The 24,189-nt window shown below is 61.3% G+C and overlaps 1 protein-coding gene across 3 annotated transcripts; it reads left to right on the plus strand.

The window, feature by feature from the left end:
• The first annotated feature begins 9,608 nt into the window (after positions 1 to 9,608).
• Positions 9,609 to 23,654, plus strand: TARBP2 (TARBP2 subunit of RISC loading complex). Of its 3 annotated transcripts, XM_061444019.1 has the most exons (10): positions 9,609 to 9,677; positions 11,354 to 11,535; positions 12,289 to 12,394; positions 14,452 to 14,523; positions 14,652 to 14,724; positions 18,817 to 18,934; positions 19,049 to 19,176; positions 20,581 to 20,770; positions 22,152 to 22,282; positions 23,242 to 23,654. In XM_061444019.1, the coding sequence occupies exons 1-10, from the start codon at positions 9,625 to 9,627 to the stop codon at positions 23,266 to 23,268; spliced, it is 1,080 nt and encodes a 359-aa protein (XP_061300003.1). In that variant the 5' UTR covers positions 9,609 to 9,624; the 3' UTR covers positions 23,269 to 23,654. The 3 variants fall into 3 exon arrangements, with proteins under 3 accessions (XP_061300003.1, XP_061300002.1, XP_061300004.1); XM_061444018.1 differs by lacking the exon at positions 23,242 to 23,654 and having other exon boundaries at positions 22,152 to 22,372; XM_061444020.1 differs by lacking the exons at positions 14,452 to 14,523; positions 23,242 to 23,654 and having other exon boundaries at positions 22,152 to 22,372.
• Positions 23,655 to 24,189: the final 535 nt, after the last annotated feature.

Below are 24,189 nucleotides of genomic sequence, written 5' to 3' on the forward strand. Positions count from 1 at the left end.
TCCATGGGACATCCCCATGGCACCCACGGGACACCCCCACGGCATCCATGGGACATCCCCATGGCACCCGTGGGACACCCCCATGGCACCCATGGGACATCCCCATGGCACCCATGGGACACCCCCACGGCATCCACGGGACAACCCCACGGCACCCACGGGACACCCCCACGGCACCCACGGGACAACCCCATGGCACCCATGGGACATCCCCATGGCACCCACGGGACACCCCCACGGCATCCACGGGACAACCCCACGGCACCCACGGGACACCCCCACGGCACCCACGGGACATCCCCATGGCACCCATGGGACATCCCCATGGCACCCACGGGACACCCCAGTGCATCCATGGGACACCCCCACGGCACCCATGGGACACCCCCATGGCACCCGTGGGACAACCCCATGGCACCCATGGGACACCCCCATGGCACCCGTGGGACATCCCCACGGCACCCACGGGACACCCCCACGGCACCCACGGGACAACCCCACGGCATCCATGGGACACCCCCATGGCACCCACGGGACACCCCCATGGCACCCACGGGACACCCCCACGGCACCCACGGGACACCCCAGTGCATCCATGGGACACCCCCATGGCACCCATGGGACACCCCCATGGCACCCACGGGACACCCCCATGGCACCCATGGGACATCCCCATGGCACCCACGGGACACCCCCATGGCACCCACGGGACAACCCCATGGCATCCATGGGACATCCCCACGGCATCCATGGGACATCCCCACGGCACCCATGGGACACCCCCACGGCACCCATGGGACACCCCCACGGCATCCATGGGACATCCCCATGGCACCCACGGGACATCCCCATGGCACCCACGGGACATCCCCATGGCACCCATGGGACACCCCCATGGCACCCACGGGACACCCCCATGGCACCCGTGGGACAACCCCACGGCACCCGTGGGACACCCCCACGGCACCCACGGGACATCCCCACGGCACCCACGGGACACCCCCACGGCACCCATGGGACATCCCCATGGCACCCGTGGGACATCCCCATGGCACCCACGGGACACCCCCACGGCACCCACGGGACATCCCCACGGCACCCATGGGACATCCCCATGGCACCCGTGGGACACCCCCATGGCACCCGTGGGACACCCCCAATGGCACCCGTGGGACACCCCCACGGCACCCATGGGACATCCCCATGGCACCCATGGGACACCCCAGTGCCCTCTATGGAGACACCCCCACGGCACCCAGGGGACCCCCAATGCATCCATGGGGACCCTCCCAATGCATCCATGGGACCCCCCCAGGGCACACAGGGGACCCCCCCAATGCACCCATGGGGACACCCCAGTGCATCCATGGGGACCCCCCACGGCACCCATGGGGACCCCCAGTGCCTCTATGGAGACACCCCCATGGCACCCAGGGGGATCCCCTCATGGCACCCACCAGGACCCCCAGTGCCTCTATGGAGACACCCCCACGGCACCCAGGGGGACACCCCAATGCATCCATGGGGACCCCCCCATGGCACCCAGGGGGACCCCCAGTGCATCCATGGGACCTCCCCACGGCACCCCTGGGGACCCCCAGTGCCTCTATGGAGACACCCCCACAGCACCCATGGGATACCCCAGTGCCTCTATGGAGACCCCCACATGGCACCCATGGGGACCCCCAGTGCACCCATGGGGCCCCGCCATGGCACCCATGGGACACCCCAGTGCACCCATGGGGACCCCCTCATGGCACCCCTGGGGACCCCCAGTGCACACATAGAGACCCCCCAGTGCATCCATGTGGACCCCCTGTGCACACACGGGGACCCCCCCAATGCATCCATGGGGACTCTCCCAATGCATTCATGGGGACCCGCAGTGCCTCTATGGAGACCCCCCCACAGCACCCATGGACACCCCAGTGCATCCATGGGGACCCCCTCATGCACCCGTGGGACACCCCAGTGCACACATGGGGACCCGCAGTGCATCCATGGGCACCCCCCATGGCACCCATGGGGACACCCCAGTGCACACATGGGGACCCCCCAGTACATACATGGGGACCCCCAGTGCACCCATGGGGACCCCCCCATGGCACCCATGGGACACCCCCAGTGCATCCATGGGACCCCCCATGGCACCATGGGGACACCCCAGTGGCATCCATGGGGACCCCCCACGGCACCCATGGGACACACCCAATGCCTCTATGGGGACCCTCCCAGTGCACCCATGGGGACCCGCAGTGCATCCATGTGACCTTGCCATGGCATCCATGGGACACCCCCAGTGCCTCTATGGGACCCCCCAGTACACACATGGGACACCCCAGTGCACACATGGGACACCTCAGTGCATCCATGTGACTCCGCCATGGCACTCATGGGGATCCCCCCATGGCACCCATGGGGACCCCCAGTGCACCCATGGGGACTCCCCCAGGGCATCCATGGGGACCCCCATGGCACCCATGGACACCCCCAGTGCATCCATGGGACCCCCCCCATGGCACCCATGGGGACACCCCAGTGCACACATGGGGACCCCCCAGTGCATACATGGGGACTCCCCCAGTGCACCCATGGGGACTCCCCCAGTGCATCAATGGGGACCCCCCATGGGACACCCCCAGTGCATCCATGGGGACCTGCAGTGCATCCATGTGACCCCACCATGGCACCCATGGGACACCCCCAGTGCACCCATGTGACCCCACCATGGCACTCATGGGAACCCCCAGTGCACCCATGGAACACCCCCAGTGCATCCATGGGGACCCCCCCACGGCACCCATGGGACACACCCAATGCCTCTATGGGGACCCTCCCAGTGCACCATGGGGACCCGCAGTGCATCCATGTGTACCTTGCCATGGCATCCATGGGACACCCCCAGTGCCTCTATGGGGACCCCCAGTGCACACATGGGACCCCCCAGTACACACATGGGACACCCCAGTGCATCCATGTGACTCCTCCATGGCACTCATGGGGACCCCCCATGGCACCCATGGGGACCCCCAGTGCACCCATGGGGACTCCCCAGTGCATCCATGGGGACCCCCCATGGCACCCATGGGGACTCCCCCAGTGCACCCATGGGGACCTGCAGTGCATCCATGTGACCCCGCCATGGCACCCATGGAACACCCCCACTGCGCCCATGTGACCCCACCATGGCACTCATGGGAACCCCCAGTGCACCCATGGAACACTCCCAGTGCATCCATGGGGACCCCCCCACGGCACCCATGGGGACCCGCAGTGCATCCATGGGGACCCCCCACAGCACCCATGGGACACTCCCAATGCCTCTATGGGGACCCCCCCAGTGCACCCATGGAGACCCCCAGTGCATCCATGTGACCCCGCAATGGCACCCATGGAGACCCCCCAGTGCACCCATGGGACACCCCCAGTGCATCCATGGGAACCTCCAGTTCCTCTATGGGGACCTCCCCATGGGAACCCCCAGTGCACACATGGGACCCCCCCAATGCATCCATGGGGACCCCTATTGCACCCATGGGGACCCCCCCAGTGCATCCATGGTGAACCCCAGTGCCTCTATGGGGACCCCCTCAGTGCCTCTATGGGAACCCCCATGGCACCCATGGGACACGCCCAGTGCATCCATGTTACCTCCCCCATGGCACCCATGGGACATCCCCAGTGCATCCATGGGGACCCTCATGGCACCTATGGAACACACCCAGTGCACCCATGGGGACCCCCCAACGGTACCCATGGGGCACCCTCAATGCACCCATGGAGACCCTCCATGGCACCCATGGGACACCCCAAGGTCATCCATGGGACCTCCCCCCCCCCCATGGCGTCCATGGGACACCCCAGTGCATCCATGGGAACCCCCATTGCACCCATGGGACCCCCTATTGCACCCATGGGACACCCCAGTGCACACATGGGACCCCCCATTGCACCCATGGGACACCCCAGTGCACACATGGGACCCCCCATTGCACCCATGGGACCCCCTATTGCACACTTGGGACCCACCATTGCATCCATGGCACACCCCCACTGTACCCATGCACCCATATGATCCCCCCATTGCACACATTGGACCCCCCATTGTATCCGTGGGACCCTGCTGTGCACACATGGGAGCGCTCTATTGCACCCATGGGACACCCCCATTGCATACACGGGAACCCCATTCTGCACCCATGGGAACCCCTCACTGCACCCATGGGACCTCATTGCACACATGGGACTGACCCCTCTGTTCACACATGGGACACCCCCATTGCACCCATGGGACCCCTCTGTGTGCCCATGGATACCCCTATTGCACCCATGGGAACCCCCATTGCACCCATGGGACCACCACCCCCCCCCATTGCACCCATGGGAACACCCCCCTTGTGCACGCTTGGGAGCACTCTATTACACCCATGGGACATCCCTCCTGCACCCATGAGAACCCTTTCTGCACCCATAGGACCTCCCTATGCACCCATGGGACCCATGTGCACACATGGACCGTGGGACCCTCCCACCCTTGCACCCATGGGACCCCCTATTGCACACATGGGACCCCCTTGTGCTTCCATGGGACCCCCCATTGCAACCATAGGACCCCGCTGTGCCCACATGGACCATGGGACCCCCCACTGCTCCCATGGGACCCCCCTTGTGCACACATGGGAGCACTGTATTGCACCCATGGGACCCCCCTTGTTCTTCCATGCCCCCCTCCCTTGCACCCATAGGACACCCCCCCGTGTATCTATGAGACCCCCCTCACTGCACACATGCAGCCCCACACACGTGTGCACCCCCCCAACATGCATGTGCACCCCACTGCACTCATGAACATCCCTTCAACACACCTGTGCACCCCTTCACACGTGTGCAGCCCCACATGCGTGTGCACCCCTGACACGTGCGTGCACCCCATTGCATCCATGAACATCCCTTCAACACACCTGTGCACCCCTTCACACGTGTGCAGCCCCACATGCGTGTGCACCCCCCAACAAGGGTGTGCACCCCATTGCACCCATGAACATCCCTTCACACGTGTGTGCACCCCTTCACACACATGTGCAGCCCCACATGCGTGGGCACCCCTGACACGTGCGTGCACCCCATTGCATCCATGAACATCCCTTCAACACACCTGTGCACCCCTTCACACGTGTGCAGCACCACATGCGTGTGCACCCCAAGACACATGTGTGTACCCCTTTTACACACGTGTGCACCCCCACACGCGTGTGCACCCCTGACACGCGTGTGCACCCTACTGCATCCATGAACATCCCTTCGCACGTGTGCAGTCCCTTAACATGTGTGTGCAGTCCCACACGTGTGCACCCCCACACATGTGTGTGCACCCCATTGCACCCATGAGCATCCCTTCACACGTGTGCACTCCTTTCACACACATGTGCACCCCCACATGGGTGTGCACCCCATTGCACCCATGAGCATCCCTTCACACACGTGTGCAGCCCCACATGTGTGTGCATCCCCCGACACGTGTGTGCACCCCATTGCACCCATGAACATCCCTTCACACACGTGTGCACCCCATTGCACCCATGAACATCCCTTCACACACGTGTGCACCCCATTGCATCCATGAACATCCCTTCACACACGTGTGCACCCCATTGCACCCATGAGCATCCCTTCATACACGTGTGCAGCCCCACATGCGTGTGCACGCCCCACACGTGTGTGCACCCCATTGCACCCATGAACATCCCTTCACACACGTGTGCACCCCATTGCACCCATGAGCATCCCTTCATACACGTGTGCAGCCCCACATGCGTGTGCACGCCCCACACGTGTGTGCACCCCATTGCACCCATGAGCATCCCTTCACACACGTGTGCACCCCATTGCACCCATGAGCATCCCTTCATACACGTGTGCAGCCCCACATGCGTGTGCACGCCCCACACGTGTGTGCACCCCATTGCACCCATGAGCATCCCTTCACACACGTGTGCACCCCCTTGCATGCATGAGCAGCCCCTTCCACGTGTGTGCAAAGGGGAAACTGAGGCAGGGCTGGGGTGGGGGATCCCGGGGGGGGGGGGTCGGGGGGGGGGGGCAATTGCCATGGCAACAGCGGAGCCGGCGGATGACGTCATCACTAAAATTAGTGGGGGCGGGGCTTAACGTCACCCCGAGGGACCCCGGCGGTATCGTGTCCCCCCCCTGTGGTGACATCACGTCACGCGGTGACGTCATCCCGGTAAGGGATGGAGCCCCCCCCCCCCTTCCTCCCCCCATGGGGAAACTGAGGCACGAGCGGGGGAACCCCGGGGGTTCGGACAGCGGCCCCGTGTCGCGACAGAGCGGGGGGGGGGGGCGGAGAGAGAGCGCCCCCCGCCGGCACGGCTGTCGGGACATGGCGGCCTGTCGCGACATGGGGAGGGGCCGCGAGGGGCACAGGCCTGTGCAAGGGGATGCACACGGGCGTGCAAGGGGGGGGGGGCACCCGGTGTGCAAGGGGGTGCACATCGCGCCAGGCCTGCGCATACACGTGGGGGGGGGGTCACGCACCTGCGGGCGCTGCACACGCGTGTGCAAGGGGGGGGGGTGGTCCCTGTGCGTGTGCAAGAGCGGCTCAGCCATGGGGGGGGCACACGCGTGTGCAAGAGGCCGCTCGTGCCCCCCATCCCCCCCGGTAGCATCCCTGGTCCTACCCCCTCCCCCCCGAGCATCCCTGGTCCTACCCCCCCCTTCCCCCTCCGCCGGTGCCGGTGCCGGTACCTGGGGGGTGCGGGCCCCGCGGTGCCGGTGGGGCCGGGGCCGGAGCCGCCGCTGGAGCCGGGGTTTGGTGCCGGTGACGCCGGGGGGAGGGACCGGGGCCGGTACCGGGGGGCCGGGGGCCGCGATCGGGGCGAACGGTGAAGAACGGCCCCGCCCGGCGTTTGACGCGGCCCCGCCCCGGCACGGCACGGAACGGAACGGACGGAACGGAACGGAACGGAGCGGAGCGGCACCGAACGGGAACCCGCCGGTAGCGGCACCGGGACTGGGAGCACACCGAGACCCCCGCACCGGCACCGGGACTCCCCCATTGGCACCAGCATCCCTGTACTGGCAGCGGGACCCCTATAACGGCATGGGGACCCCTATAGCAGAACCGGCACCCCTATAGCAGCACCGTGACTGGGACCCTTGCACCAGGACCCCTACACCGGCACCGGCACCCCTGTAGAGGGACCCCATAAGGGCCCCAGGACCTCGATAATGGCACCGGCACAAGCACCCCAAAGAGCATCGTGACCCCTATAATGGAACTGGCACCAGCACCCCTGTACCGGTACCAGGATTGGGAGCCCACTGGCGCAGGGACCCTTGTAATGGAACTGGGACCCCTAGACTGGGACCGGGACCCCTATAATGGCACCAGCATCAGCACCAGGGTCCCCAAAGAGCCCCGGGACACCCCTATTGGCACCCACATCTCTATACTGGAACCAGCACCCCTATACTGGCACTGGCACTGGGAACCCAGTGGCACCAGGACCCCTGTAATGGAACTGGGACCCTTATACAGGCATGGGCACCCCTATAATGGCACGAGGACCCCCATAATGGAACTGGCACCAGCACACCTATACTGGAACCAGCACCCCTATACTGGCACTGGCACTGGGACCCCACCTGCACCAGGACCCCTATATGTGCACCAGCACCCCTGTACCAGCATCAGAACCCCAATATGGGCACCAGGACCCCTATACTGGCACTGGGGACATACCAGGACCAGGATCTCTATACTGGCACCAGGACCCCTATAATGGAACTGGCACCAGCACCAGGACCTCTATACAAGCACCAGCTCCCCTATACTGGCACCCGGAACACACCTGCACCGGGACCCCTATAACAGCATGGGAACCCCTATAACGGCATCAGCACCAGCACTGGCAACCCAAAGGGCACCGGGACCCTTATACTGGCACCAGCACTGGGAGCAGGACCTTGAATGGGATCAGGGCTCCCCTGTGGGTTCACCCCTTCCAAACCACGCCTGGTCCCCCGTTACACTGGGACCAGGATCGGGATCCACCCGATGGCCCCCAGTGGCCCAACATGAGGGCGCCAGTGAGATCCCAGTGCTCCCAGTATGGATGTCCCTTTGTCCCCACTGCTCCCAGTCCATTCCTGGTGCTCCCAGTACGGGTGTCCTTCTGTCCACAGAGTTCCCAGTCTATTCCCAGTGCTCCCAATATGGGTGTCCCTCTATCCCCACTCCTCCCAGTTTAATCCTGATGCTCCCAGTATAGGTGTCCCTCTATGCCCACTGCTCCCATTGCTTCCATTATGGGTGTCCCTCTGTCCCCACAGATCCCAATCTATTCACAGTGCTCCCAGTATGGGAGTCCCTCTGCCCACATTGCTCCCAGTCTGACCCCACTGTTCTGTCTATGAGGGCGATTCTATTTCCAGTGATCCCAGTTTGTTTCCAGTGCTTCCAACCCAGGTGCCCTTGCTCCCAGAGCTCCCAGTCTGGGTGTCCCTGCCCAGTGCTCCCAGTCTGTCCCCACTGATCAACCTCTCTTGGTCCCTGCCCATCCCAGTCCCAGCCTGCTGTCCCCATCCATTGACCCCTGTCCAGCTGTGTCCCATCCCATCCACCTGCCTGTCCCCACCCTTATCCTCATCCCACCCCACGTGTCCATCCCAATCCCACCCCACGTGTCCATCCCAATCCCACCCCACATGTCCATCCTGCTCCATCCCTATCCCAGCCACGTGTCCATCCCCATCCCAACCCATGTGTCCATCCCTGCCCATCCCCATCCCACCCCACGTGTGCATCCCCATCCCATCCCACGTGTCGATCCCTATCCCACCCCACGTGTGGATCCCCATCCCACCCCACATGTCCATCCCCATCCCACCCCTCGTGTCCATCCCACTCCATCCCTATCCCACCCCACGTGTCCATCCTGATCCATCCCTATCCCACCCCACGTGTGGATCCCTATCCCACCGACGTGTCCATCCCTCTCCATCCCTATCCCACCGACGTGTCCATCCCTCTCCATCCCTATCCCACCTGTATCCATCCCTGCCCATCCCCATCCCACCCCACGTGTCCACCCCTATCCCACCCCACGTGTCCATCCCCATCCCACCCCACGTGTCCACCCCTATCCCACCCCACGTGTCCACCCCTATCCCACCCCACGTGTCCACCCCTATCCCACCCCACGTGTCCACCCCTATCCCACCCCACGTGTCCATCCCCATCCCACCCCACGTGTCCACCCCTATCCCACCCCACGTGTCCATCTCCATCCCACCCCACGTGTCCACCCCTATCCCACCCCACGTGTCCACCCCTATCCCACCCCACGTGTCCACCCCTCTCCATCCCTCTCCCGCACCCCCCATCACGTGCCCCCCCTCCGTCCCCGCCTTCCCCGCGCAGGGCATTGTGGGAGCCGTAGTCCCGGGGGGGGGCAGCCCCGCCCCTTCTCCCGCTCCCCCCCCGCCGGCAGGGACCACACTTCCCACAAGCCCCCGCGGCGCGCAGCGCCCTTTCCCATGGTGCTCCGCGGGGGGGGGTGGCGCCCCCTGGCGGCGCGGGAGGCGGCACGGAGCGCGGCGGGGATGAGCGAGGAGGGGGCGGGCGGCGGGGCCAGGAGGAGCGGCGGCTTCCCCAGGTACCGGCAGCCCCGGGCGGGGGGGCACCGGGAAACAGCCCCCCCCCCCCCATCGGGATACAGCGGGAAACAGCTCCCCCCCCCCCCCCCCCGAACCGGGATGCACCGGGAAACACAGGGAAACGGCCCCCCCCCCCCCCCCGAACCGGGATACAGCGGGAAACAGCCCCCCCCCCCCCCCCCCCCCGAATCGGGATACACCGGGATACACAGGGAAACAGCCCCCCCCCATCGGGATACACAGGGAAACAGCCCCCCCCCATCGGGATGCACAGGGAAACGGCCCCCCCCCATCGGGATACACAGGGAAACAGCCCCCCCCCCATTGGGATACACAGGGAAACAGCCCACCCCCCGAACCGGGTTACAGCGGGGCACACAGGGATACAGCCCCCCCGCCCCATCGGGATACAGGGGGATACACCGGGATACAGTCCCACCCACATCGGGATACACCGGGATACAGGGGGATACAGCCCCCCCCGAACCGGGATACATCCCCCCCCCCGGGACACCACACCCCCCCCCCCGGTACCGGGACCCACCCCCCACCCATCGGGATAGAGCCCCGGTATCGGGAAACAGCCCCGGGATACACCCCCCGATATCGGGATACAGCCCCCAGTACCGGGATACAGCCCCCGGAAACCCCTCCCCGACACCGGGGTACCCCCTCACGGGGTACATTGGGATCCACGGCACCCACTGGGATACCCCCCCCCCCGGATGTCCCCTGGGATACCGGGGTACAGCCGGGACCCCCCGGGTACCACTTACACCAGGATGCACACACACAGCAGCGTCCCCATATGCATGGCACTGCCACCTTGTCCCCCTGTCCCCACGCTGTTGGTGATGCCCCCACGCTGTGGGTGATGTCCCCGTGTCCCCATGCTGTTGGTGATGCCCCCCTGTCCCCACACTGTTGGTGATGTCCCCATGCTGTTGGTGATGCCCCCACGCTGTGGGTGATGTCCCCATGCTGTTGGTGATGTCCCCCTGTCCCCATGCTGTTGGTGATGTCCCCACGCTGTTGGTGATGCCCCCCTGTCCCCATGCTGTTGGTGATGCCCCCACACTGTTGGTGATGCCCCCCTGTCCCCATGCTGTTGGTGATGTCCCCACGCTGTTGGTGATGCCCCCCTGTCCCCATGCTGTTGGTGATGCCCCCACACTGTTGGTGATGCCCCCCTGTCCCCACACTGTTGGTGATGCCCCCACACTGTTGGTGATACCCCCACGCTGTTGGTGATGCCCCCCTGTCCCCACACTGTTGGTGATGCCCCCCTGTCCCCACACTGTTGGTGATGCCCCCACACTGTTGGTGATGCCCCCCTGTCCCCACACTGTTGGTGATGCCCCCACACTGTTGGTGATGCCCCCCTGTCCCCACACTGTTGGTGATGCCCCCACACTGTTGGTGATGCCCCCCTGTCCCCACACTGTTGGTGATGTCCCCACACTGTTGGTGATGCCCCCACACTGTTGGTGATGCCCCCACGCTGTTGGTGATGTCCCCACGCTGTTGGTGATGTCCCCACGCTGTTGGTGATGTCCCCACACTGTTGGTGATGCCCCCACGCTGTTGGTGATGCCCCCCTGTCCCCACACTGTTGGTGATGCCCCCACACTGTTGGTGATGCCCCCACGCTGTTGGTGATGCTGGGCTGCTCCAGCCCTGTCCCTAGCCTGGAGCAGATGCTGGCCGCCAATCCCGGGAAGACGCCCATCAGCCTCCTGCAGGAATATGGCACTCGCATAGGGAAGACCCCGGGCTACGACCTGCTGAAGGCCGAGGGCCAGGCCCACCAGCCCAACTTCACCTTCCGAGTCACCGTGGGGGACATCAGCTGCACCGGTGGGTACCAGCACCCCCCTCCCGCCCTGCGTCCATCCCCGTCCCGCTTGGCTGGGATGCAGGGAGAGGGCAGGGAGGACACGGTGGGGATGTGCTGGGGGGGTCCTGGTGGGAGGTATCCCGTTGGGAGCCCTCAGGGATGGGCTGGCATCCTGGTGCTTGGAATGCTCCATTGGGAGCCCCAAACGTGGGTTGAGGTGGGGGGGATCATCTGGGATCCCGATGCTTGGGGTGCTCAGGGATCCATTGGGACCCCAAAAGTGGGTTGAGGTGGGGGGATCATCTGGGATCCCGATGCTTGGGGTGCTCAGGGATCCATTGGGAACCCCAAAAGTGGGTTGAGGTGGGGGGATCATCTGGGATCCCCATGCTTGGGGTGCTCAGGGATCCATTGGGAACCCCAAAAGTGGGTTGAGGTGGGGGGATCATCTGGGATCCCCATGCTTGGGGTGCTCAGCGATCCATTGGGACCCCAAATGTGGGTTGAGGTGGGGGGATCATCTGGGATCCCCATGCTTGGGATGCTCAGGGATCCATTGGGACCCCAAAAGTGGGTTGAGGTGGGGGGATCATCTGGGATCCCCATGCTTGGGGTGCTCAGCGATCCATTGGGACCCCAGAAAGTGGGTTGGGATGGAGGGATTACCTGGGATCTGGGTGTCCCAAGGGAACTGGGAGTCAATGAGAACTCTGGGGGGGACCCTGGGTGTTGCACCCCCCCCACCCCTCCAGCTCACCCAATGGGTGCCCCAGGGCAGGGACCCAGCAAGAAGGCGGCGAAGCACAAAGCGGCCGAGGTGGCCCTGAAGCTGCTCAAAGGGGGGGACATGCTGGAGGCCACCCCCCCCGAGGAGCCCAGGTGAGGGGGGGGACCCCAGGGTGCTGGGGGTTCATGGGTGGGGGTCAGGGTGCAGCACGGGAAGGGGTTGGAGGGAGATTTGGGGTGCTGGGGTGGTACCCAGGGTGATGGAGGTACCCAGGTCCAGTGGTCCTTGGGGGGGTGAGAGCATCCAGGGGGGCTTGGGGGTACCCAGAGTGATGGGGGATGCAAGGGATTGAGCATCCCAAGGGATTTAGGGAGCACAGATGGGTTTGGGGGTGCCCAGGGTGATGGGGGATGCAGGCAGGGATTGAGCATCCCAAGGGATTTAGGGAGCACAGATGGGTTTGGGGGTGCCCAGGGTGATGGGGGATGCAGGGGACTGAGCATCCCAAGGGATTTAGGGAGCTCACATGGGTTTGGGGGTACCCAGGGTGATGGGGGATGCAGGGGATTGAGCATCCCAAGGGATCTGGGGGGGTTTGTGGAGTTCAGATGGATTTGGGGGGGGGTGTTGAGGGTGCCCAGGCAGGTCTGGGGGTGCAGGGGGGGGGGAGTGTTTTAGGGGAGCCAAGAGAATTGGGGGTGCTGGGGGGGATGTGGGTGTCCCATGGGAATGGGGGGGGGCTGGGGGGGGATGTGGGTGTCCTGTGGGAATTGGGGTGCCAGGGGGGGATGTGGGTGTCCCATGGGAATTGGGGTGCCGGGGGGGGATGTGGGTGTCCCATGGGAATTGGGGTGCCAGGGGGGGATGTGGGTGTCCCATGGGAATTGGGGTGCCAGGGGGGGATGTGGGTGTCCCATGGGAATTGGGGTGCCAGGGGGGGATGTGGGTGTCCTGTGGGAATTGGGGTGCCAGGGGGGGATGTGGGTGTCCTGTGGGAATTGGGGTGCCAGGGGGGGATGTGGGTGTCCCATGGGAACGGGGGGGGCTGGGGGGGGATGTGGGTGTCCCATGGGAATTGGGGTGCCAGGGGGGGATGTGGGTGTCCCATGGGAATTGGGGTGCCGGGGGGGATGTGGGTGTCCCATGGGAATTGGGGTGCCGGGGGGGGATGTGGGTGTCCCATGGGAACTGGGGTGCCGGGGGGGATGTGGGTGTCCCATGGGGAACTGGGGTGCCAGGGGGGGATGTGGGTGTCCCATGGGAATTGGGGTGCCGGGGGGGATGTGGGTGTCCTGTGGGAATTGGGGTGCCAGGGGGGGATGTGGGTGTCCCGTGGGAATTGGGGTGCCGGGGGGGGATGTGGGTGTCCCATGGGAATTGGGGTGCCAGGGGGGGATGTGGGTGTCCTGTGGGAATTGGGGTGCCAGGGGGGGATGTGGGTGTCCTGTGGGAATTGGGGTGCCAGGGGGGGATGTGGGTGTCCCATGGGAACGGGGGGGGCTGGGGGGGGATGTGGGTGTCCCATGGGAATTGGGGTGCCAGGGGGGATGTGGGTGTCCCATGGGAATTGGGGTGCCGGGGGGGATGTGGGTGTCCCATGGGAATTGGGGTGCCGGGGGGGGATGTGGGTGTCCCATGGGAACTGGGGTGCCGGGGGGGATGTGGGTGTCCCATGGGAACTGGGGTGCCAGGGGGGGATGTGGGTGTCCCATGGGAATTGGGGTGCCGGGGGGGATGTGGGTGTCCTGTGGGAATTGGGGTGCCAGGGGGGGATGTAGGTGTCCCGTGGGAATTGGGGTGCCGGGGGGGGATGTGGGTGTCCCGTGGGAATTGGGGTGCCAGGGGGGGATGTGGGTGTCCCGTGGGAATTGGGGTGCCAGGGGGGGGATGTGGGTGTCCCGTGGGAATTGGGGTGCCGGGGTGGGATGTGGGTGTCCCGTGGGAATTGGGGTGCCAGGGGGGATGTGGGTGTCCCGTGGGAATTGGGGTGCCGGGGGGGGATGTGGGTGTCCCGTGGGAATTGGGGTGCCGGGGGGGATGTGGGTGTCCCATGGGAATTGGGGTGCCGGGGGGGATGTGGGTGTCCCATGGGAATTGGGGTGCCGGGGGGGATGTGGGTGTCCCATGGGAATTGGGGTGCCGGGGGGGATGTGGGTGTCCCATGGGAACTGGGGGGGTCAGTGTTAACCTCTCCCCTTCTCTCCCCAAGCTCTCCTTCCCTCCCAGAGCCCCCGGCTGAGGCGCCCCCCCCAGCACCCACTGTGCCCCCCCCCTCCCCCAGGTAATGGGTGGGGGGCACCCAACGTGTGTCCCCCCCCAACCCCTGCCCCCCAATACCCCAATGGGGGGGGTCCTGGTGTGCCCTGGGCCCCCCCCCTCACTCTGTGCCCATCTCCCCCCCCACACCAGGGGCACCCCCATGGACATGAAGAGCCCCGTGGCCCCCCCCCAGGCCGAGTGCAACCCCGTGGGGGCCCTGCAGGTGGGTGACACTGTAGGGGGCAGAGGGGACACGGACCCCCCCCATGGGACCGTTATCCTTGTTTGGGGAATGGTTATCCCTGTTTGGGAATGGTTATCCCTGTTTTGGGGCCATTATCCCTGTTTGGGAATGGTTATCCCTGTTTGGGAATGGTTATCCCTGTTTTGGGGCCATTATCCCTGTTTGGGAATGGTTATCCCTGTTTGGGAATGGTTATCCCTGTTTTGGGGCCATTATCCCTGTTTGGGAATGGTTATCCCTGTTTGGGAATGGTTATCCCTGTTTTGGGGAATGGTTATCCCTGTTTGGGGAATGGTTATCCCTGTTTGGGAATGGTTATCCCTGTTTTGGGGCCATTATCCCTGTTTGGGAATGGTTATCCCTGTTTGGGGAATGGTTATCCCTGTTTTGGGGAATGGTTATCCCTGTTTGGGAATGGTTATCCCTGTTTTGGGGCCATTATCCCTGTTTTTGGGGAATGGTTATCCCTGTTTGGGAATGGTTATCCCTGTTTTGGGGCCGTTATCCCTGTTTTGGGAATGGTTATCCCTGTTTTGGGGATGGTTATCCCTGTTTTGGGGAATGGTTATCCCTGTTTGGGAATGGTTATCCCTGTTTTGGGGAATGGTTATCCCTGTTTTGGGAATGGTTATCCCTGTTTTGGGGAATGGTTATCCCTGTTTGGGGCTGTTATCCCTGTTTTGGGAATGGTTATCCCTGTTTGGGAATGGTTATCCCTGTTTTGGGAATGGTTATCCCTGTTTGGGAATGGTTATCCCTGTTTTGGGAATGGTTATCCCTGTTTTGGGGCCGTTATCCCTGTTTGGGAATGGTTATCCCTGTTTGGGAATGGTTTTCCCTGTTTTGGGGAATGGTTATCCCTGTTTGGGAATGGTTATCCCTGTTTGGGAATGGTTATCCCTGTTTTGGGGCTGTTATCCTTGTTTTGGGGATGGTTATCCCTGTTTTGGGGATGGTTATCCCTGTTGTGGGGATGGTTATCCCTGTTTTGGGGCCGTTATCCCTGTTTGGGAATGGTTATCCCTGTTTGGGAATGGTTATCCCTGTTTTGGGAATGGTTATCCCTGTTTTGGGGATGGTTATCCCTGTTTTGGGAATGGTTATCCCTGTTTTGGGGATGGTTATCCCTGTTTTGGGGAATGGTTATCCCTGTTTTGGGGCCATTATCCCTGTTTTTGGGGAATTGTTATCCCTGTTTGGGAATGGTTATCCTGTTTTGGGGCCGTTATCCCTGTTTTGGGAATGGTTATCCCTGTTTTGGGGATGGTTATCCCTGTTTTGGGGAATGGTTATCCCTGTTTTGGAGCTGTTATCCATGTTTTGGGAATGGTTATCCCTGTTTTGGGGCAGTTATCCCTGTTTTGGGGATGGTTATCCCTGTTTTGGGGCTGTTATCCCTGTTTTGGGGATGGTTATCCCTGTTTTGTTTGGGACAGGGGACCCGTTTTGAGGACAGTTCTAGTTTGGGGATGTTCATCCCCATTTTGGTGGGGGTTATCCCTCTTTCAGGAACTCTTATCCCCATTTTAGGACATTTATGCACAGTTTGGGGATGTTTCTCTCTGGCTGAGGACAGTTATTTCTATTTTGGGGATATTTATCCCCATTTTGGGGTCATTTATCCCCATTTTGGGGTCAGTTTTCCTCATCTGGGCACAGTTATCCCCATTTTGGTGTGGAGACCCATTTTGGGGACAGTTATCCCTATTTTGGTGATGGAGACCCATTTTGGGGACAGTTATCCCCATTTTGGTGATGGAGACCCATTTTGGGCACAGTTATCCCCATTTTGGTGATGGAGACCCATTTTGGGGGCAGTTATCCCCATTTTGGTGATGGAGACCCATTTTGGGGACAGTTATCCCCATTTCGGTGATGGAGACCCATTTTGGGCACAGTTATCCCTATTTTGGTGATGGAGACCCATTTTGGGGACAGTTATCCCCATTTTGGTGATGGAGACCCATTTTGGGGACAGTTATCCCCATTTTGGTGATGGAGACCCATTTTGGGCACAGTTATCCCCATTTTGGTGATGGAGACCCATTTTGGGGGCAGTTATCCCCATTTTGGTGATGGAGACCCATTTTGGGGACAGTTATCCCCATTTTGGTGATGGAGACCCATTTTGGGGACAGTTATCCCTATTTTGGGGACAGCTCTCCTAATTTTTGTGTCAGTTATCCCCCTTCTGGTGTCGGTTCTCCCCATTTATTTCCATTTCAGGCCCAGTTATCCCCATTCCGGAGATGGGTATCCCTGTTTTGGGGAGGGAGAACCATTTGGGGACAGTTATTCCTGCTTTGGTGTTGGTTATCCCCATTTTAGTGTCATTTATCCCCATTTTGGGGCTGTTTAGCCCTATTTTGGTATCATTTATCCCTGTTTTGGTATCATTTATCCCCATTTTGATGTCATTTAGCCCCATTTTGGGCTGTTTATCCCTATTTTGGTGTCATTTATCCCTATTTTGGTATCATTTATCCCCATTTTGATATCATTTATCCCCATTTTGATGTCATTTATCCCCATTTAGGTGTCATTTATCCCCATTTTGGGGCTGTTTATCCCCATTTTGGTATTTATCCCCATTTTGGTGTCATTTATCCCCATTTTGATGTCATTTATCTCCATTTGGGTGTCATTTATCCCCATTTTGGGGCTGTTTATCCCCATTTTGGTATCATTTGTCCCCATTTAGGTGTCATTTATCCCCATTCTGGGGCTGTTTATCCCCATTTTGGTATCATTTATCCCCATTTGGATGTCATTTATCTCCATTTGGGTGTCATTTATCCCCATTTTGAGGCTGTTTATCCCCATTTTGGTATCATTGATCCCCATTTGGGTGTCATTTATCCCCATTTTGATGTCCTTTATCCCCACTTTGAAATCATATATGCCCATTTTGATGTCATTTGTCACCATTTGGGTGTCATTTATGCCCATTTTGGGGCTGTTAATCCCCATTTTGATGTCCTTTATCCCCATTTTGATGTCCTTTATCCCCATTTTGGGGCTGTTTATCCCCATCTTGATGTCTTTTATCCCCATTTTGATGTCCTTTGTCCCCATTTTGGGGCTGTTTATCCCCATTTTGATGTCCTTTATGCCCATTTTGGGGCTGTTTATCCCCATTTTGATGTACTTTATCCCCATTTTGATGTCCTTTATCCCCATTTTGGGGCTGTTTATCCCCATCTTGATGTCTTTTATCCCCATTTTGATGTCCTTTATCCCCATTTTGATGTCCTTTATCCCCATTTTGGGGCTGTTAATCCCCATTTTGATGTCCTTTATCCCCATTTTGATGTCCTTTATCCCCATTTTGGGGCTGTTAATCCCCATTTTGATGTCCTTTATCCCCATTTTGATGTCCTTTGTCCCCATTTTGGGGCTGTTTATCCCCATTTTGATGTCCTTTATGCCCATTTTGGGGCTGTTTATCCCCATTTTGATGTCCTTTATCCCCATTTTGATGTCCTTTATCCCCATTCTGGGGCTGTTTATCCCCATTTTGATGTCGTTTATCCCCATTTCGGGGCTGTTTATCCCCATTTTGATGTCGTTTATCCGCTTTTTCATGTCCTTTATCCCCATTTTGATGTCCTTTATCCCCGTTCTGGGGCTGTTTATCCCCATTTTGATGTCCTTTATCCCCATTTTGATGTCCTTTATCCCCATTTTGGGGCTGTTAATCCCCATTTTGATGTCCTTTATGCCCATTTTGGGGCTGTTTATCCCCATTTTGATGTCCTTTATCCCCATTTCGGGGCTGTTTATCCCCATTTTGATGTCGTTTATCCGCTTTTTCATGTCCTTTATCCCCATTTTGATGTCCTTTATCCCCATTCTGGGGCTGTTTATCCCCATTTTGATGTCCTTTATGCCCATTTTGGGGCTGTTTATCCCCATTTTGATGTCCTTTATCCCCATTTTGATGTCCTTTATCCCCATTTTGGTGTCCTTTATCCCCATTTTGATGTCCTTTATCCCCATTCTGGGGCTGTTTGTGCCCGTGCGGGTGGCACAGGAGCCCTCTGACCCCATCCCTGCCCCGTGGCCCCGCAGGAGCTGGTGGTGCAGAAGGGCTGGCGCCTGCCCGAGTACACGGTGACGCAGGAGTCGGGCCCGGCGCATCGCAAGGAGTTCACCATGACCTGCCGCGTGGAGCGCTTCGTGGAGATCGGTGGGGCTATGGGGGGGCTATGGGGCACCCCCGATGTCCCCATCAATGAGGGGGGGGGCACAGAGCAGGCAATGGGCTCACCCCCGTCCCTGTCCCTGTTCCCCCCCCCTGCAGGCAGTGGTACCTCCAAGAAGCTGGCCAAGCGCAACGCGGCCGCCAAGATGCTGGTTCGGATCCACAACGTGCCCATGGAGCAGCGGGAGGGCAGCGAGGCCGAGGTGGAGGAGGATCAGTTCTCCATGGTACTGCCGGAGCATCCCCAGGGATAACGGGGGGATGCAGGCACCCAGAGCATCCCCAGGGATAACGGGGGATGCAGGCACCAAGAGCATCCCGAGGGATAATGGGGGATGCAGGCACCCAGAGCATCCCGAGGGATAATGGGGGATGCAGGCACTCAGAGCATCCCAAGGGATAACGGGGGATGCAGGCACCCAGAGCATCCCGAGGGATAACGGGGGATGCAGGCACCAAGAGCATCCCCAGGGATAACGGGGGGATGCAGGCACCAAGAGCATCCCAAGGGATAACGGGGGATGCAGGCACCCAGAGCATCCCAAGGGATAATGGGGGATGCAGGCACCCAGAGCATCCCGAGGGATAACGGGGCGATGCAGGCACCCAGAGCATCCCCAGGGATAACGGGGGGATGCAGGCACCCAGAGCATCCTGAGGGATAATGGGGGGATGCAGGCACCAAGAGCATCCCCAGGGATAACGGGGGGATGCAGGCACCAAGAGCATCCCAAGGGATAACGGGGGATGCAGGCACCCAGAGCATCCCAAGGGATAACGGGGGATGCAGGCACCCAGAGCATCCCGAGGGATAACGGGGCGATGCAGGCACCCAGAGCATCCCCAGGGATAACGGGGGGATGCAGGCACCCAGAGCATCCTGAGGGGATAATGGGGGATGTAGGCACCCAGAGCATCCCAAGGGATAGCGGGGGGATGCAGGCACCCAGAGCATCCCAAGGGATAGCAGGGGGATGCAGGCACCCAGAGCATCCTGAGGGATAGCGGGGGGATGCAGGCACCCAGAGCATCCCAAGGGATAGCAGGGGGATGCAGGCACCCAGAGCATCCTGAGGGATAACGGGGGGATGCAGGCACCCAGAGCATCCCCAGGGATAACGGGGGATGCAGGCACCAAGAGCATCCCGAGGGATAACGGGGGGATGCAGGCACCCAGAGCATCCCGAGGGATAACGGGGGGATGCAGGCACCCAGAGCATCCTGAGGGATAATGGGGGATGCAGGCACCCAGAGCATCCTGAGGGATAATGGGGGATGCAGGCACCCAGAGAATCCTGAGGGATAACGGGGGATGCAGGCACCAAGAGCATCCCGAGGGATAACGGGGGGATGCAGGCACCCAGAGCATCCTGAGGGATAATGGGGGATGCAGGCACCCAGAGCATCCTGAGGGATAACGGGGGGATGCAGGCACCCAGAGCATCCTGAGGGATAACGGGGGATGCAGGCACCCAGAGCATCCTGAGGGATAACGGGGGATGCAGGCACCCAGAGCATCCTTAGGAGTTAATGGGGACATGGGCACCCTATGGGGGTGTGTGGAGGGTCCCTGAGCTGCCAGCTCCCCACGGGGTGCTGGGGGGTCCCCATTCACCCCGTGCCCCCCCCAGGGGTGCCCCCGGCTGGAGGGGCTGCGGGGCCGGGCCCCCGGCTGCACCTGGGATTCGCTGCGGAACTCGGTGGGTGAGAAGATGCTTCAGCTGCGGAGCCACCCCCTGGCACCCATGGGTGCGGGCGCCTGCGCCCTGCTGCAGGAGCTCTCCGAGGAGCAGAGCTTCGCCATCAGCTACCTCGACATCGGTGAGCACCGCGCACCCTATGGGTGCCCCTGGGTGCGGGAGGGAGCCGTGGGACCTGTGGGCTCAGGGTTTGGGTACCCATGGGTGCCGTAGCCCATGGACACGCATGGGCTTAGGGTTGGGGCACCCATGGGTGCCACAGCCCGTGGACACAATGAGCTCAGGGTTTGGGTACCCATGGGTGCCACAGCCCATGGACACCATGAGCCCCCCATGGGTTTAGGGTTTGGGCGCTTATGAGTGCCCCAGCCTATGGACACCCACAAGTCTTCCATGGGCAGCCATGAGCCCCACATGGACACCCATGAGCTCAGGGTTTGGGCACCTATGGGTGCTTGAGCCCCCCATGGACACCTATTAACACCCATGTGCTTAGGATTTGGGCACCTATGGGTACCCCAGCCCATGGACGCCCATGAACCCCCTATGAACACCCATTGACACCCATGTGCTTAGGGTTTGGGCACCTATGGGTACCCCAGCCCATGGACACCCATGAGCCCCCCCTGAACACCCATTGACACCCATGTGCTTAGGATTTGGGCACCTATGGGTACCCCAGCCCATGGACACCCATGAGCCCCCCCTGAACACCCATTGACACCCATGTGCTTAGGGTTTGGGCACCTATGGGTACCCCAGCCCATGGACACCCATGAGCCCCCTATGAACACCCATTGACACCCATGTGCTTAGGATTTGGGCACCTATGGGTACCCCAGCCCATGGACACCCATGAGCCCCCATGACCACCCATTGACACCCATGTGCTTAGGATTTGGGCACCTATGGGTACCCCAGCCCATGGACACCCATGAGCCCCCCCTGAACACCCATTGACACCCATGTGCTTAGGGTTTGGGCACCTATGGGTACCCCAGCCCATGGACACCCATGAGCCCCCCCTATGAACACCCATTGACACCCATGTGCTTAGGGTTTGGGCACCTATGGGTACCCCAGCCCATGGACACCCATGAGCCCCCTATGAACACCCATTGACACCCATGTGCTTAGGATTTGGGCACCTATGGGTACCCCAGCCCATGGATGCCCATGAGCCCCCTATGAACACCCATTGACACCCATGTGCTTAGGGTTTGGGCACCTATGGGTACCCCAGCCCATGGACACCCATGAGCCCCCTATGAACACCCATTGACACCCATGTGCTTAGGGTTTGGGCACCTATGGGTACCCCAGCCCATGGATGCCCATGAGCCCCCCATAGGCTGTGGCACCTTTGATGCCACATGGACCATGTGGCACCCATGGCCATGGGTGTCCGTGTGCTCAGCACTGGGGCACCCATGGGTGCAGCCTGCTCTTGGGCAGGGGTGTGTGAGGGTTGGGGGTCACTGACCTGTCCCTGTCCCCCCCAGACGCGCTGAGCCTCAGTGGCCTGCACCAGTGCCTGGTGGAGCTCTCGACCCAACCGGCCACCGTGTGCCATGGGGCGGCCCCATCGCGCGCCGGCGCCCGCGCCCAGGCTGCCCGCAACGCGCTGCAGTACCTGCGGGTGATGGCCGGGGGCAAGTGAGCCCATGGGCACCCCATGGATGGACCCACGGACACAGGGATGGACCCATGGATGGACACACGGACACAGGGATGGACCCATGGATGGACACACAGACAGACCCATGGATGGACCCATAGACCCATGGATGGACCCACGGACACAGGGACGGACACAGGGATGGACACACAGACACAGGGATGGACCCATGGATGGACACACGGACAGACCCATGGATGGACACACACACAGACCCATGGATGGACACACGGACACAGGGACGGACCCATGGATGGACACACGGACAGACCCATGGATGGACACACACACAGACCCATGGATGGACCCACGGACACAGGGACGGACCCATGGATGGACACACAGACACAGGGACAGACCCATTGGTGGACACATGGACACAAGGACGGACCCATGGATGGACCTACGGACACAGGGATGGACCCATGGATGGACCCACGGACACAGGGACAGACCCATGGATGGACACACGGACACAGGGATGGACCCATGGACATAAGGACAGACCCATGGATGGACATATGGACACACAGACAGACCCATGGATGGACACAAGGACAGACCCATGGATGGACCCATGGACACACAGACCCATGGATGGACACAAGGACAGACCCATGGATGGACCCACAGACAGACCCATGGATGGACCCATGGACACAAGGACAGACCCATGGATGGACATACAGACAGACCCATGGATGGACCCATGGACACAGGGACGGACCCATGGATGGACCCATGGGCACAGGGATGGACCCATGGACATAAGGACAGACCCATGGATGGACCCACAGACAGACCCATGGATGGACCCACGGACAAAGGACAGACCCATGGATGGACACATGGACACACGGACGGACCCATGGATGGACACACAGACAGATGGACAGACCCATGGACTGCAGTACCTGCGGGTCATGGCCAGGGGCAAGTGACCCCCATGGGCACCCCATGGACCCATGGATGGACGGACGGACCCACAGACACATGGACACGCAAACCCACGGACAGACCCACGGACACATGGACGGACCCACAGACAACGTGCCGCAGTACCTGCATGTCATAGTGGGGGGCAGGTGACACCCCCAACCGTGATCTATGGACGGACACAGACCCACGCATGGACACACAGACCATGGACAGACCCCCACATGGACCCATGGACAGACCCCTGGACCCCAACTGGTGGACCCAGCTGCACCCACGGCCACCCAGGCAGACCCCCAGCCCCATGGACAGACGCACTGGTGCCCAGTGTGGGGACCTGGCCCTGCTGATGCTGCCCATGGAGCCTGGACAGAGCTGGGGCTCTGGGAATAAAGCTGGGGGGGGGTAAACTCCTGCCTCGTATCTTCCTTGGGGGGGGGCACTGGGGGCTGTGGTTGGGCCAGGTCCCTGCCAGGGTCCAGGGATGGGGCAGCCACAGCTTCTCTGGGCACCCTGTGCCAGCGCCTCAGCACCCTCCCAGGGAAGAGCTTCTGCCCCAGAGCTCATCTCAGTCTCCCCCCTGGCAGGTTCAAGCCATTCCCCTTGGCCTGTCCCTGTCCCTCCATCCCTTGTCCCAAGCCCCTCTCCAGGTTCCCTGCAGCCCCTCCAGGCTCTGGAGCTGCTCTCGGGTCTCCGCTTCAGGAGCCTTCTCCTCTCCTTGCTGATAGGGGAGAAGGGAGGGGAGAGCCTGGACACGGAGCTGGCCTCAGGCTCCGCTCGCACCCAGGGGTTATCACCCGCAGCAAGCGCGGGTGTTGCTGTCGATACCGTGGGGCAGGATCCTCCTGAGCCCTTGTGTGGGGCGGATAAAGCCCCCCCTACCCCCCCCCCAGGCTGTGCCAAGCGCTCACACAAGGGATGGGGCA

The sequence above is a fragment of the Pezoporus flaviventris genome, unplaced genomic scaffold, assembly GCF_033815535.1.
Source record: "Pezoporus flaviventris isolate CSIRO_AGI_PZ_B2104156 unplaced genomic scaffold, CSIRO_AGI_Pfla_v1 ptg000592l, whole genome shotgun sequence".
Lineage (NCBI taxonomy): Eukaryota > Metazoa > Chordata > Aves > Psittaciformes > Psittacidae > Pezoporus > Pezoporus flaviventris.